General features: G+C 42.4%; 1 protein-coding gene across 1 annotated transcript in view; it reads left to right on the top strand.

Annotated features, from left to right (window-relative positions):
• The window catches only part of ATF6 (activating transcription factor 6), a 72,364-nt gene that overhangs the window by 23,697 nt on the left and 31,823 nt on the right, over nucleotides 1–16,844 (top strand). The window contains exons 10-14 of the mRNA XM_074546522.1: nucleotides 819–962; nucleotides 2,711–2,830; nucleotides 4,558–4,660; nucleotides 5,607–5,671; nucleotides 9,705–9,819. Coding sequence (XP_074402623.1) covers nucleotides 819–962; nucleotides 2,711–2,830; nucleotides 4,558–4,660; nucleotides 5,607–5,671; nucleotides 9,705–9,819 — 547 coding nt within the window. The remainder of the gene's footprint in view (nucleotides 1–818; nucleotides 963–2,710; nucleotides 2,831–4,557; nucleotides 4,661–5,606; nucleotides 5,672–9,704; nucleotides 9,820–16,844) is intronic.

The following is a 16,844-nucleotide window of genomic DNA, read 5'->3' as shown; positions in this document are numbered from 1 at the left end:
GTGTTATGAAAGAGGAAAGCCAGCCGCTGGAGAGGAGAAATTGAAGTATTGCTTCTGTGCTTTTGAGAGTTCTCAGTTGTAGCTTACCCTTCTGAAGGTGGGCTTGTCTGTTCACACGTGCAGTGCTGCTCCCTCTCTGCATGGAGGGCAGCACAGACACTCCTGGCTGGCTGAGCAGCCTCCAGGCCAGGATCCTCCAGTCCATGCCAGCACACACCAGATCAGGGTGTCTGCACCATGGCCTGTTGCCCGTGGGGCTGTTGGCCCTGCCAGTTGTTCGAAATCCAAGTAGAATTGAACATATTTAGGTTTGTGTACAGTCCTGGTAGATGTCTGGCATAACATTCCAGGCTTGCAGCTGCACGGAATTTGACAGCTAAGTTTTCCTTGCATGTTGTATTCATATAAACTATGTAGATTGTACTTTGATGCTGATGAAAGTTGAAGTTTTGGCGTGCTTTGACTTGATTGTAGATCATTTTCTTATCCCTGTAGACCTGGATTACAAGCAGAGTGTTCTTAGTTTCAGCAGGTGTAGTTTGTGTGAGGAAATGTGAAAACTAGAGCATCTGAGTCCTTCAATCAATTAAAACTGAAAAAGAGAACAGAAATGCTTTTCTGACCACTACTGCTTTGAACAATGATATTATGATGACGCCTCAGTTTTTTACAGTAGATACAACATGAACCTTATCCATGTAATGTAACAGCAGCCAGAAACTTTTCCACCTGAGTGTTAAATGCCTTACAGAAAATGCTCTGCCTTGAAGAGCTCTTACGTGTGTGATACATTTTGCTATGTTTACTATGTTTTCCAGTGTATTTGAAAAGGATCCCAATGCAGTAGATTCCACTGTGAGTTCTAACCACCGGACCAGAAATCTTCTGGAGTTCTCAGCTCACCAGGAGTCCAGCACAGCTCAGAAGATACCTGAGGGCATCATTTCAGAGAAGAGTAACAGGTGAGATCAAAACCTTTTACGTATTTTGGGTGGCAGAGGGCACTGGTGCTTTTAGCCCTCACTGCCTTGCTCACTTTTTTGGCTGGTGCTCTTGCTGCTTTTACAGAGTACCTGAGTTCTAAGCACAGTGTTTTGAAAGCTTCTCAGTTTGCTTTTCAAATGAATATGATGTTTTATCTCCCAGAGTACCCAATGTGTAGAGCTTCAGAAGTGTACACGTGGCTGTGCTGCAGGGTGTTAGGGAAGAGAGCTTATCCACAAGTGCTTGTCACCAAGACTTCCAGGACCTTCTTCAATTCAGCTGTTTGCTTTTTTCCTCTGATCTATATTTTAGGTTGCATAGTTGTGATAGCTGTCATGTTATCTATATCTTCTTACTTTTCATGCTGGAGTACTTGTTTTCTTAGTTGCTCCAGAGAAGACTGGGGAAGTTCACAAGTAAGAACACACTATGCACTTTGCAGTCTCTTTTTCATTTTAAAAAGTCCATCTGAGTCCATCCCTGTGCTTATCCATTATTTAATTCAATACTGCCTTTCAGGCTTCCTAGATCTCCAGCATGCAGTGCATAAGTGAACATATAATTGCCTCCAGATTGAAGTCTGGCTAATACAGCTCATGTTTTTCCCTTACAAGATCTATCCTATTAGACTGTCCCTTTCCAGCAGAGTGTTTTGGCTGGTTGAACAAAGCCAGGCACAGATGTGCAGAAAGCCCTAATGTATTTTGCCATGCAAAAAGAAAGCAATAAATCAGGAGCATTTTAAGGCTGTAGCCATGGTGAGGGCTTTGTATCCTACGTGCTGCATTTCAGACCATGAGCTGTGGGACAGAAGAGTGGAGTGGTTCTCTCAGGAGGATGTGCTCATGCCTGTACCTCCTTTTCTTTCTCTGCTTCACCATGGGTTTGCCAAGCTGTGAGCTCTTTGCTGCATATTCTTTATCAGTCCTAGATGCAGTAGAGAGAAGCGGACATGAAGTTGGAGAGAAAGCTGGGAAAGGGAGGGGATTATGAATAAGGCTTTCATAAGCTCTTATACCTGAATTTTCAGAAAGATTTTGAGGTTCAGGAGCTACAAGTCTGTCAAAATCAAGAGGACTACAGCTGTTACATTGATAACCAGTCAGGAGAGAAACCTAAATTAGATATTTGGTGATAAATAGTTAACCCCTCAGGAATTGCTGAGTGTTATGGATTTTTGTAGAGAAATACATGCTGCTTTTCACTTCTTACCAAAACTAAGCTAGTTTCTGGAGACAGAGATGTAAATCCTCTCCATTCAGTTATAATATAGTTTGTGGCTGCTCAGTTGTTACATAGGTTATGGTCTTTCTATCTGCATGGTTTTAGTGGATAATAAATTTAGTATTTCTGTAGCAAGTCTTGCACAGCTCTGGAATGAAAAAAAAAGTTGTGTCTGCAGACATCACATAGTTTGCCTACTATGAGGAATATTTTACAGACTACATATTCTATCAATATCTGGCCTTCTTGGGAAGAGATCCAACATCTGCTAATGCTCATCTGTCTGCCCTGCACTGAGAGCTGTCAGCCCCCTTTGAGGGATTGACTAAGAACATTGGATGTTTGATAGGAATTGTTACTCACCTGTTTCAGAGGTCTCACAGGAGCAGCTGTAACATTCATGGGTCTGCTGGTGATAGTGCTCATTCTCTGGCTTTGGTCAAAGGGTCATGAAAAAGTTTTTTAAGGGATTTCTTGCTGTGCTTTTGTTGATTTTTCCCAGGTATGACCGTTCTGTATCTGATAACAAAGCACTAATGATAGTCTCAGAAGAACCACTGTTATATATTTCACCACCACCACCACCCTGCCGGCCTCTGATCAACAGGACAGAGTCACTGAGGTGAGAAAACAACCTGTTGAGAGCATTTACAGTTTATTAGGGGTGGATACATCAACTCTGTGTTGGCTGAGTGCTGCTGGACAGCTGTGGATGATACTGTTGTCCATTCATGGTGTTAATCCAGTACGTGACCAGTGTCTCCTGAGTGTCTGCACTCTCCAATGCCTGTCACAGACACGTTTTATGAAAAATCCTTTCCTTAGGATTTTTCCTCCTGAGAAGCTGGGAGGCCTCAGGAACAAAATGTAAACATTGATTATCTGCTGCTGTGGAATGCAACAGGTGATCTGTGATTGGTCTCATGTGGTTGTTTCTAATTAATGGCCAATCACAGCTGGCTCGGACTCTCTGTCCAAGCCACAAGCCTTTGTTATCATTCCTTCTTTTTCTATTCTTAGCTAGCCTTCTGATGAAATCCTATCTTCTATTCTTTTAGTATATTTTTAATGTAATATATATAATAAAATAATAAATCAAGCCTTCTAAAACATGGAGTCAGATCCTCATCTCTTCCCTCATCCTAAGACCCCTGTGAACACTGTCACACAATGCCTGCTGTCATAAGGACAACTTAGATCTTTGTAATGTTTCCATGATTTTTAGTAATGATTTTCACCACTCTGTTTTCACACTGGTCATTTGCAATAACCAAATAACAGTTTTCTGATAGTCTGGGGGGTTTTCATGACTTAAAAGAGAGGTCACTTCGTATGTAGAAAAGTGTTAATGATGTGGAAATCAAGTCCAGCTAAAAGCCTTTCCCAGCTGAGGTATATAAAAGATGGTCTTCTGTTCTTCAGCTTCTGATAGAAGCAGTCTGAACCTGACATTGCAGATGTTCTTTTTTCACTGTTCGAAAACACCTAGCTCTACTTTTTCCGTAGATATGAGTCACTAACCTTATCTCCATTCTCTTTGTCCATCCTTTCTCTCAGATTTATTTGCCAAAATTTATCCTTAATCAATAATTTGTCTTGAATTGATCAACTTTTAATTTTAAATTTAAGTGGTCCTTCCACTAATTTCAAAATTACTGTTTGTTGGGCAAAAGAAAGGACAAAAGAATGGGTGTTTCCACATCTATTTTATGTGGGAACACCCGTGAATCTAATACTTTATAGATAAATCTTAAAATTGTATTTTCTTCCTGTGGTATTAAAAATAAGTTGTTATAAGGTGTAATAATAGTAATCTTCAGTGTCTATGATGCCTTGTAGTGGCCACCTAGAACAGAGACTAGACAAGACTAACAGAGTAAAAGCAGGGTATTTATTAAAGGCCTTCAGTAGGTACACCTTGGGCAGTCGAAGCTCATCCAGGGCCTACACCCAAAAATGGATGACAGGTCATGGGTTTTCATACTTTTGCATGTTTGGTCCATTTGCATATTGGGGGTTAATCTTTCAATTACAGGTTCAGGTAATGAAGTAATTTAACCCAAGTTTGCACCCCCCCAACTCATTTTTGTTTATGTTTCTCAGGGCCTAAGGCAGGGAGGTGTCTTTGATTCCCAGGCCTAGAGAGGAATTGTTGTGTCTGACCAAAATGTGAAGACAGTAGCTAACACTCTATGTGTATACCCTAAAGAACTGCAGGATTACAAATATATGACAAACATACAAGCTAAAATCCCAAGGCATCATCTCCTTGGCAGCTAAACTGTTGTATAACGCTGAACCATGGTGCCAGTGTTGTGTGCAGTATGTGCTGATGCTGTGCCCTCCTAGGCTGACCCACGAGCTGCGAGGATGGGTGCACAGGCACGAGGTGGAGCGCACGCGGTCGCGGCGCCTGAGCAACAGCCAGCAGCAGCGAGCACGAGTCCCGCAGGTACCTGAGCAAAAACCCATTCCACGGAGCCCTCTCCCTCACGTGCACCTGGCATCATAGACAGAAGTGGCCATCATGCCTGCAGTTAGGGCAGCCAACACATCCCATTTGGAGCTGCTCCGTTTGGTTGATTATTGCATTGTCAGATTGGTTCTTCCGTTCGTGCTCTTGGATTCAGGGTTTGGAATTGTTTTTTGCAGCCATCAGAATATGTTCAGCATTTGCTAAAATTAAATAAATTGTTATACTTTTTATGGCTTCTCTGTGAGGATAAGCAATTGCTTAGTGGAGAGAAATACAACCTCTACAGCACATTCATCTGACTCGCTGTTAAGGGTGACAGCTAATTCGTTTTGTTGAAATATTTCTATTGTTTAAATTATTGCCAGAGGGACTATTTTTTTTTTTGTACGACTACAGAATTATGAGACTTGTGCTCATATTTCTTATTTTTTAAAATCTCTTTTATCTAGATGGCATACTTACATTGAGGCTGAAATTAAGACAATGAATTTTCAAAGTGTTTAAATTGATTAGTTGTAGCAGTGTTGTGGCGGGCGGTTGTCCAGAGCATTACAGTGTGGGAAAGACTGCAGTATTCTAGAGAAGAAGTGTTGTGTATTAAACGTGAGATCCTTCTCACCTGTGTCCAGAGCAGAATGGTAGAATGTTTAGAAATGCTGTCTATGATGCCAAGCTCCCTTTCTTGTCTCTGAATGTTGGCTTCAAATTTGGCTGTATTAAAATCTTGCTGGTTTTGTTTTTCCAACTTGATTGATGACCATTTCAGTTTCTCATGTTTCAGTGGAAAAATGCACGTTTCTGGTGCAGGGTGCTGATTAACCTCTGCCCCCCATTCTGTGTGTTGCATTTAATGTAGTGGCAAACCACAGAATTGCTTATTGGTTTCACTTTGTGTCATCTTTTCTTTTTTCCCCTTTTTCAGAGCTCCCTCAGTGACAAAGCAGATTCCCAGCTAATGGCCATGCCTTACACAGACACCAGTCTCAGGTAAGGCAGGGCAGCTCCTTTGTTATTGCTTTCTACTTAGTAACCTAGTTTTTCACCAACAGTTGGTAAAGAATGATCATTTTCATCTTCTCAGAGTTCTTAAGCCAAATACATCTACTTTTCTTGGTCTAATTCTGTCCCTTAGCAAATAACAGCTTCTAATTATTTATATTACAGTTGAAGGGACCCCTGTATCACAGCTGTACTCTTCCAGGGCTTTTCTAGCTATGAATTTTAAGAAAATCTTTGCTTTGCTGTCCAGAATCCCTTTCTAAACAGATTTGAATATTTAGGGAAAAACGGGGGGAGCTGATTTGGGACTCTGAGAACATCGTTAGTTTATAAGAAGGTTTCAAAGGTTTCTCTCATTATCTTCAAGGGTAGAGCCAGCACCAAATTATTATGATGAACTTAAAGTACCATTGTATCTCATTTGCATTCTTTGTCTCCATCTGCTGACTTTTCTCTGGTGATTACTGGAACATGTTAATGGACAGTTTCCTGATGTCCCCTGCCCACCCCTCTTCATAACTATCCTGTCCCTCTTCCCTGGGAAGTACCGGACAGAAAAGATTAAGGAAATAAAACTTCTCTCTCCTGATCTCTGTGTGAAACTGTTTAGAAGACTGTCTGCTTTGAAGTGTCAAAGAGGAGTGTAAGAGCAGAATGGAGTATGGCGGGGACTTTTTGGTGAGAACACCACCTGCAATGGTGCTGTGGCAAGTAAGACACTGTGACCTTCCTGCTTGCACTGCTGCTCTGAAAGCAGCATCAGCCTGAGGGAAAAGAGCAAGCTGCAGGCAAATGTTATGGAGAACAGGCTGTCAAATTTTGATTGATACATCTTGACTTACAAGAGGAAAAAAAAAGCTTTTTGAGTTCTACAGGCAGATGAAGGATAGCTGCTTCAACTGAGCACTGATGAGCCAGTCTCAAGCCATAAGGCAGTTTAATATACATGCTTGCATTACTCTTGAAAAAAAATCATCTGGATTATTGGAAACAGCGTGAAACATCATGCATCTGTTGCACTCTGAAGGAAGTGAGTTTTTTTGGGGTTTTTTCATATTAAGGATGTTTATGTGAACAGGACTGGTGAGTCATGGCAGCTGCATGCTGAGACTGTCCTGGAACTGCTAAGAACATATAACAGATTTCCAGCTCCTCGTGGAGCCACCAGCTATTAGGTGCTCCATGAAATCATAGAATCAAGAGAAGTTTAGGTTATAAAGGACCTCTGGAGATCTCTAGTCCAATGTCCTACTCAAAGGCTTAACTTTAGGTTTACTGAATGCCTCTGTTAGAAGGGATAGTCTCCATGTCCATTGTAATCTCCCATCAGGAAGCTGAGGATTGAAAAGAATTTCAGGGAAGTCAAAGCTGTGGAGGAGATAAATTTAAGGTGATTTCAAAGAAAATCACCCCTCATCTCTTTATAGGATAGTGTGGCTTTTTTCAGAGGTGATTTTGTTGAGGGCTTATGTAAGAGTGCTTCTTAAGGCTTCAGGTATCAAAATGAGACTCTCCAGTTATTTTCCTAAGTTTTGCACTGTTTAGATTGTGGTTCTTGATGCATAAAGCACTGTGTCCTGCATCATTTCTTCCCAAAACAAGCCTGTGTGCAACATCCCAGTTCTCTGTGGTGCATGACAAGCAGTGTCCTTCAGAATTTTAAAACAAAAGTTCTCTTTATCTCCCAATAAATGGCCAGGTTCAGCACCATTGTTTGGGATACACAATTTAAGATGGTGCTTTCTTGTAATATGCAAAAGTGTTACTTAAAAAACTGATAGTTTTGCAGCTGGTTTTGGTTCTGGAGCTACTCCCTCCCTTTGGTGGAGCGGTCCATCGCGGCTGTGGGCAGATGTGATGTCCTGCCTTGCAATATGTCACAGCACACACCACAGCACATGTTGCAGTTGAGATGGCCATGATACACAGAGTATCATCTTACCATTTCAGAAAGCTTCAGCCCTTACACCATATCACATCAGAAGGCTTCAGGTGTTTGCCCGTACAGAATGACATATCACTTCAGAAGGCTGCAAACATCTGCCCCTCTTGTTCTTTAGCCCAACCTTTTATACCTCTCATTGTTCATGCACTGTACCTGTGTGCCCTCTGTTCCCGTCTGTGATTGGTTTCTCATTGCTTCCAATACTGCTCACTTGCTTTTCACAGTTGTAGCCCACTAGGGATGAGGCTTGGCCACAGCCCCATTCCCAATTACCACAATCTGTGTACCTACAATAAACCCCTGGTATCGCTCATATTTGGTGTGTTACACAACCAGCAGAGCTTTGGAAAGACCCTGTGGTTTCTAAGTGCTTTGGGGCAGTTTTGTCCTGTGGCTGGTTTTCAGGTCTTGTTGTGTCACACGGAGTGTGGGCTAGCACACAGCTCTGTGTAGCCTGTGTCAGTTCTCAGAATGTGTTGTATGTGCAGTGCTGTACCTTCCATCTCAGCCCAGCTCCAGTGCTGGTGCCTTTCATCTCAGCCCAGCTCCACGCTCCATCTCAGGTGTGATGCCTTTCATCACAGCCCAGCTCCAGGCTCCATCTCAGGTGTGATGCCTTTCATCTCAGCCCAGCTCCACGCTCCATCTCAGGTGTGATGCCTTTCATCACAGCCCAGCTCCAGGCTCCATCTCAGGTGTGATGCCTTTCATCACAGCCCAGCTCCATGCTCCATCTCAGGAGGGACTTGCTGTGCCTGTGTATTTTTGTGGATGAGTAATCAAGCTCAGATTAGCTCCAGCCGTTGTTTGCTGTGTGTGAAGGACAGGAGCTGAGTCCTCTCATGCAGAGATCTGCAGAAAGGGATGTGTAGAGTAGAGCTGCCTTGCTCCTGATCCCCCAGGACTTGCACCCCCAGTCCTGTGAAAGGGCAGCTGCCCTGTCAGCTGCAGTCTTCTGTTTGTGACAGGACTGGGTTAGCAGTGGAAGAGAAGATGGTGACAGCCTGTTATTACTGCTGCTTGAGAATCTCTTGGTGATAGATTTGTGCCTTGTTATGTTTTATAAACATACTAAAATAATCTAAATTAGCCCTCCTAGTTCAAAACCTGGGTCAGCAGAAGACAACTTGGGAGGGGAGGGATGCCCAGTCAGTGTCCTTGCTGCAAACACACAGTGTGCTATTAAAGTGGAGGAAATGAAAATGACAGGTTGAAGGTCCAGCTGATGGTTTCCCTGAGTGCAGCTTTCCAGTGTGATTAAATAAGTTCTTTTGGAATGGGATTGGGGAAGTATTAATGATAGCAGTATATGCTAGGAATTTCTCACCTTTCCAAGATAAACAGTGGATAAGTACCATGACTGTAGGACTTGCCAGTGTTTCGGCTTAGAATGGTTTAGAGCATCTTTTCCTTGTGTCTCATATGTAAGATGAGAACCGTGGAAAAGATAAGCCAGAATTATGTGAATATCTTATTTTTGTTCCTCTGTCTAAACTGAAATCAAGAACAAACCTTGGAGTTGACCAGGGGAAAAATCTTTGAGTTGACAAGAGGACACAGCAGAAAAAAAAGAAAAGAAATGTGAGTGAGAAAGAAGGTGAATTTGTCATTTGACAGTAAATTAAAAACTTTGTTTATGCTTAACTTTGTACTTCTTTCAATTTCAGTGGTTTGGATTCTTAGCAGTAAAAGAAAATTATTTCATTGCTAAATAATTTGATATTTTATTTCAGAACGACGTTTTATCCTTAAATTTATTTTCAGAAGTCATCACAATTTTTCAGACACTTTGGGTTGAAACCTTTTTTTCCTGTTGAGCTAGCAAGCAGGTTTTTGCTGGCCTCAGAAGCATGAACAAAAACAAATCTGGAAAACTTTGCCACAGTAAGACCTTTGAAACACCTTGAACTTTCAAAAAGTACTGAGTAGTTTGATTACCTTCACCTGTGTTCTGTGTGCCTCAAGTTTCTCTCAGTGGAGGAAGAGCTGGAGTTCCTTTAAAAAGCAGGTCTCCAAAGTCTCACTGAAATTACCTGTCTAGTCTAAAATAATTACCTTTGCCCTTCTTTATTTCAGCAAGAACTCAGGGAATGAGCTGCAAGTGTATTATGCCTCTCCAAGGAGCTATCAGGACTTCTTTGAAGCGATTCACCGAAGGGAAGATACCTTCTATGTGGTGTCATTCCGCAGGGTAAGTGTAGCAGGGGCTGCTGCTGGCCTTTTACTCAGGTCCCTGAGATTGCTTCTTGCAGAGATACCAAAGATGACTTAGGCAAGATTGAAGGTAAATGTGTTTCTCCTGAAATTATGCTTCTCTGTGTCCTTTACAAGTAACATGGCCGGATCATGGTCTTTGTAGAACATGCCAGTCATATTGGGAATGGAAAGAGCTTTGCAGGAAACATTATGGTGCCAGGGCAAGGCAGCCCAAAATTGCATGAACTCTGTGGTTCAGCACACATTAGAGCTACTTAAAAGGGGTACAAACCTTCTCTGCTTCTGAGTATGGGAACAAATATACCTTCTGCATAAATTACTACTGTTAGCACAATACAGTTTCTGTCTTCCCCTAAAACTCTTGCATTTGCAGTTTTATGTGTCACATATTGCAGCTGTAGAGAACTGTGTGCAGGGCCACAATTTTTCTGCTGTTTTGTGACTTGTAAGTTGGCACAGATGAGGGGGCCTGCTGTCTGTGCTGAGATAGAGCAGAGGCTTGTGCTGCAGCTTTATCACATCTGCAGCACAGTTACTGGTGGTGAAAAGCTGTTATAAAATGGAATTTCAGGTGTCTGATGGCACTTTCTGCACTGCAAGCCTGACTGGTGTCAAAGCCAGGATAGCTGCAGCAGTGAGAAGCTGGTTGGGATCTGGTGATGGAAATGATCAAGGCAGACAGTGGTTGAAACATCAACCTGGAGTTGGAGGAACTTCTTTCCTCCCTTTTGCAGAGGTCTCAATGAGTCATTAGAAATGTCTGCTATGCACATTTGGCTGACCCTGGGCCTTGCTGAGCCTCCTGCCCTGCCATTTTGCAGCTGGGGTGTTAGATGAGAATTGTTCTGTGCATGTTCACACCCAGCTGTGATCCTGCCAGGACCCTGCAAAGCTCCATTTGTTTCCTGTTTAGAGGAGTGACCCGAGAGGGGCCCTGAGGTGGTGGGCACCAGGAGTGGCCATGACAGCAGCTCACCCAGCTAAAACCAGCTCTGTGTAAGAACACACAGCTCAGCACAGCTGGTTTGAGCAGCTCCTGTGTTGTCATAACCACCAATCTGTAGATGCCACAGGTACATGGGTAATACAGCCCTGTTCCACCTGGTACACAGCAGGTTTCTTGACTTGTGAGATGCACCTCTGTAGAAAAGGTTCAGGCAAAATAAAAACAGCGGTGCTCTTCTTAGTATTAAGGTTTTATGCTGAGCAGAAATATGAGGTTAGCTTCCAGTCTTGGGATTACTGGGTTGTGTCACAAGGCTGGAATTTTGTTATTAAATGCTTGGCATGTTCTGCTGTTCTTTCAGCTAGCAACACAAATATAGCCAGCACCAGGCTCCACATATCCTGAGGTTGAGGAAAAGGGAGCAGAGAATAAAAGTTTTCCTGGAAACTCTGAACAAAGATCAGAGCAGTGTTTGTAGACTTCTGCACTTGGGGCCATTGCTCCAGCCCACCTGAATGCATGTACATGTCCATAGGTCCTGTTTACACTGCTGGGTTAATGACCTGGAAGTTGTCAGCTCTCATTTCAAGTCACAGAGCTGTCCTTGGAAACAGTGTGCCTTGTGCCACAGAATCCCTACAGCTTGCTCTGCTCACTTGCTGGGAGGGGTGCAGGGGCCTTTTAAACCCATCTATGAAGTTTATTTGGTTGCAAAGCTTTTGGTATTTCTGTTTTATGAATGAAGTGTCCTCATATAGAAGGCAGTTTCATGCATTACCTCATTTATTGTTTAAACAGGGCAAACCTGATCTAGCAGCAAGCTCTGCCCTGAGGCACTTTTCAATGATTTGCTTAGATTCTTTTGTGAGTGCAGAAGAAAGGACTCCTGCACAGCCAGAGGGGTGCCATCAGCAGGGCCTCAGCCTGGGAAGGTGCCCTTTCACCTCCTCCTGGGGATTGCTGACTTCATTTTCTCTGGACCACAGCTCCCTTTTCCCTACTGATTAGGAGCTGTGAGAGGACTGATTTACCCCCAGTGCTGTCCCAAAGTTCACTTGTGCTGCTTGTGCTTGTCCAAGTGAGGAGCCAAGGCCTGGAGATGAAATGTTTTGTTCTCCTCTCTTGCTGTTTGCCATGCAGACACTCCCACATACTTAATAAGCTGTTACAGCCCTGTAACATAAAAAACAGAACAAGAATCATGTAGCTAAAAGTTGCAGGGAATGGGTGGTTCTGGTTGTAGTGCTCCAGGTGGAAGGTGGACTGTGGTTGTCAGGAGTTCCTTTCCACTTGATGTCCCTGGATCCTCTGTCCCCATTTCCTGCTCTGCAGCCTCACAAACCCCAGCATTTCTCCTGGATGCCTGTGATAAAATGGAACATTTTTTGTGTGTTCTCACTTGCACTGCAGAAGCCATGCCCTGAGTTCCTTGGATTTTCTAGAAAATGGGATTTGCTAGGGCCATCCCTGCCTCTTACATGGTAGGACTCGGCCAAGACTTCTGAAAATGCAGGACTGGGAAGCAAAGCTGTTGCACACTGCATGTTCTTCTGCTGATGCTTGCTACCTGTAAGACTGAGATTCCCATGATCTCATCAAATTTATTTTCTCTCCTTTGTCTTGGAAGGCTTGCAGGTCCACATATTTACAGTTAAAGTTTACGTGGTTTTTTTTTTTTCCTTTTTAAGGAGGAGAGAGGAAAATAAAGTAGCATTTGGATCAGCTGAGTCCATGAAAGAAGCAGGGCTTTTGCTCTGGGTCTAAAGAAATTAATTTATTGCTGTTATCAGGGGAATCTGTAATGTCATTTTAAACAAGAGTCTGCTGCTCTGCCAACCCTCTTGATTTCTGCTCTGTAGCGTCTGTGTGGATACAAAAGGCCAGCTGGTGGATCTGAGGTGCTTTGTCAGCAGGGAAGGGACACCTGACACCCACACAACTCTCTGTCAGAGCTCACATCTGCTCAGGCCTTGCAATTGTTTCAGAATTACCTGAATAGCTAGCTTAATGTGAAAAGTAATGAACTAAATCATTGGAGGAAACAAATCCCATCCAATTCACTTTGGCCTCTAAATGCTGCTTCAGATCATTCCACCCTTGTGTGGTTAGGATCAGAGTCCCCACAACTTGGAGTGATTAAACAACTTGGAGTAGATTTCTCCATCCTGGAAGGTTCACTCAGTGATGACATCTCTGCAGGCTTATTTAAGGACAGTGACATTTTTTAGGGTAAGAATGTAATTACTGTTCTTAAGGAAAACAAAGTTTAGTGTTTAATTCACTTGGGAAGTTCAGAGGACTTCTGGCATTTCCTCTCACTACTTCTCTATCTCAAAACAGAAATGTCTTCTAATATAAAAGCTTCCCACTTGCATTTATTGCAGTGCATATAGAGTATCTTACAATAGAATGCAGTAAAAAGTAGATATTAAATGGTTTCTGTTTCTTAGAGAGTGATGCTGGCCCTATGGGAATCAATGGCAAAGTCTTTACCAGCTTCTGTAAGACCAGGAATTGGCTTTATAAATTTCTGCTTCAGTGCCATAAACCATAGATCTTCAGGGAAACCTCTTATTATGAAAGTAAATTTCTGGTCCTATAAGCCAACATCTGCAGTAAGCATTTAACAGCTTTTCAAGTTCTGCAAACAAGTTTTTGCTGAAATTATTAAGCCAAATTTCAATCAGAACGTTTGTTCTTTCTTTGTTTGCTAGGAGCAAAGTTGAAATGTGCTTCTGTTGGTAATAAGCCAGTCCTGTGCTAATTGTATTTGAGATGATATAATAGTATTTGGGATGATCTGTTACTTTCAGGAAGCAAAAGATGATAAAGGCTGGCTTTGACATGCTTGTGCAGCAGCAGTTTGCTGTGCTGCACACACTGCTGGCAGCAATAATTTGAATGAGGCAGGTTCCAATTCACTGCACTCCTGATGCCATCAACATCCTGCAGGGAAAACTGCTTTAGAAGAAGTTGGCTTCAGATGATGTTTCACAGCCAGAAATTCAGTCCTAACATATATTTTCCTCCTACTTTGTTGCACTTGACAATGGGTGGTTTTTACTGAACATAGTGTTTTCTGCTGTTGACTTCTTTGTGGATTTCTGCAGACTGGGATGTGTAATTCAGTGTTTCATTCAGATGAATTGATTAGACCCACACAGTCCTGCTGCCCTATCTGTCTAGAGATAGAGCAGCTCTTCTCTTTGAGTCCTGTGGATTTGCAACTGCTGTCAGTTAATATGCAGATTTTTTTCCTGTGGAGCCTGACCTTAGCAGCTGTTCAGAGGAAAAAGGTTACTTTATCACAGGATTGTAAGATTTTTAGATCTTGTCTTATATTTTATAAATATGCTGAGAATAACATGCGGTAAAAGAACTGAGGTTTAGGGCATAGTATCCATGATAAATTGTCTGTCCTTTTCAAAGCAGAGCTCACCCTTTATCCTGTCTCCTCTGTGAGGCCGGTTCATGCCTCTCTGGGAGAATTTGGAAGCAAACAGAATGTGTGATTGTGCTTCAGCATGCCCTGAAGCTCAGTGAGTCAGCCTCTGTCAAACTACAGCTGTATTTGACTTTCAGATTTGAAAATCCATTATGAAAACCTCCTGTTTCCATCTAAGTGTCGATAGTGAAAATTAAGTCTGGCCTGTTGTATTCTTTGTTACAAATTCCATCTTTTCTGGCCAGACTTTGGATTCTTTCTGTGTCAGGGAATTTTCTCCTTCCAAATCCCCGGTGTCCAGTGTAATAATTTCATATTAATGCCATCACTGAATTTCTTTACACATCCCAGATCTAACTAATACATTGTTATTTTTAAACTAGTATTTGGAAGGACAACATACACTGCAGATAATTATAGTGAAAATAAAACACGCTGCAAGAAATGTCTCCAGAACCCAAAGTGGTTGCAGGGAGACGTGACCAGTAATAGCATACATGTATTTAAAATGTGCTGCATGCTTGAGAGACAAAGAGCTGTGGGCAAGAAGGAAAGGAAGATTGTTGGGTTTGGAAAACCTCTGTAAAATCCCACTGGTTATGAAATCAGTGTGGACATAGGCTAGAGAAGTATAATTGGGAAGCGTGGGAGGAAGATGTGATTATATAGTGGGAATTGTCTCAGTAAAGGAATGACAGCAGTATCTCACTTAATGAGAGTACAGAACAGCACTATAAGAGTACAGAACAGGCAATTGCCACCCACAAAGTGAGCAGGAGCACAAGTTTATCCACAGGCAATTAATTTGTGCTCAATCAGAGCAGGTGGTGAAAATATGGAGCTCTGAAACAGTTCCCTTCCTCCAGGAAATAACCCAAGTTCAATAATGCATTAATAATACTTTACTTATGCCAGATAATAGTACATCTTTCTTTTGTGATAGCAGAATGTTCATTGAAGAAAATTTTACTCGGATTATTCTGAACAGTTCCCAGAAGGGAATGGTGGGCTCTTGCTTATGATCTGTAGCAGTATCTAATTGTGGGATCGATGCTGACTGAGCCGTAACTGTACAGAAACATAAATGATCCCTTCACCTCTGGAACTGCAGTGTCCAGTAAGACACTGACTTGAATCTGATAGGAATGAACTGCTTGAAAAAATGACCTTCATGATACTTTGCTTGCCTTGAATGACTACACACAGAGAGCACTTGGAAGTACCCCTGCTTGCTTTCTTAGTTGAACTTCACACTTCCACAGCTTCAGACTAGTGATATTTTTCTGTTCATTTTCTGGTTTTATATCTGGCACTCTAGGGTCTGCATAAAAGTAAAGCATGCATAATGGAGATGGGTTTGGTTTCATTAGTGTCCTACCTTTTAATGAAAATTAATCATTACAGTATTACATTTGAGAGCATTATTTAAAATCTTAGGCACACATTTAGAGTTAATTCTGGTCAGATGAAGTTATTTGCTTCCAGTTAGAATTAATCCTTTTGCCAGATTTTTAGCTGGACAGCACACAAAGCTTATTTTATGAAGTAAGAGTCCAGGTGCTGTTATGAGTGTGTGCAGATTATCATCACCTCCCACTGGACCAAACAGAACTCTGCTAGCTTCCAGGTTTTATTTTTAAATACTCCTAGGACAAGAAGTGTGATAGAATTCACTCTACATTCTTATCTTTAAACTGGCTTTGAAATGGCTTGAAAGTGGAACATAAAACTTGTTTTCAGCTTCTGGGTCTCCTAGTTGTTTGTGGTCTATCTACTGGAATGGTGATGGGTGTGAGAAGAGATCGTTTTGCCTCATGCCTGGCACAGCTTTGCTCTTCACCCTGCAGTTGGATGAACTCCAATTTTGCCAGCACATTTAATAGAGACTGTCAGGCTTTGAGTTAGTGATTAGGAATTCAGAATGCCATGGGCTAAGCTAAGAGATCCTTCACACTGGAAACCACTGTTCAGGAAATCCTCTTTGTGTTTTGATTGCAAACATTAAAATGTGCCTGTGAATAATTCTGGCACTTGACAGTGTTTTTCATGGAGAGAAGGCAAAGCTGTGCAGGAGGTGCATGTGCACAGCTCGAGCAGTATGTTGCAGCATGAGGATGCTGTGGAGGAGCGGCCTGCCTGCTAAATGCCATGGGCCACTGCCCTTGGAGCTGCTTGGCAAAGGGCCACCAAGTATTGCACAAGTGGTTGTTACGGTTCCTTGGTTTCATGACTATCCAAAACAAGGTTGGAAGTGTCAGCTGTCTCAAAGAGGCTTATATCTACTATGAGGAAAGTGGTCTGAGAGGTGGAGAAGGTGTACAGGCCTTCCTCTCAGGATCTGAGTCCTGTCAGTCTCCTGTGTGTTAAACAATGCTCTCCTCTGAGACTCTAGAAGTGCACATTCCCAAGCTGTTCCTCAGCTTGGAGATCCTTAGATTGAGTCACTTGTTAGCATCTGGGAAGCCCTTGTTTAATCTCCTTTCTAGGAAATCAGTGTGGAGCTCTTCTTCTCTCTAAGAACAGCCCTGAGCACTCAGATCTGCTCTTTTTCATCAGGAACTCAGTAGACAAGCAGTGGACAGGTGACTCCTGGAAAAGGCAGCTGAAA

The sequence above is a fragment of the Zonotrichia albicollis genome, chromosome 8 (assembly GCF_047830755.1).
Source record: "Zonotrichia albicollis isolate bZonAlb1 chromosome 8, bZonAlb1.hap1, whole genome shotgun sequence".
NCBI classification, from domain to species: domain Eukaryota; kingdom Metazoa; phylum Chordata; class Aves; order Passeriformes; family Passerellidae; genus Zonotrichia; species Zonotrichia albicollis.
The sequence above is the reverse complement of the archived record's forward strand: the minus strand, read 5'-3'. Positions and strand labels throughout refer to the sequence as shown.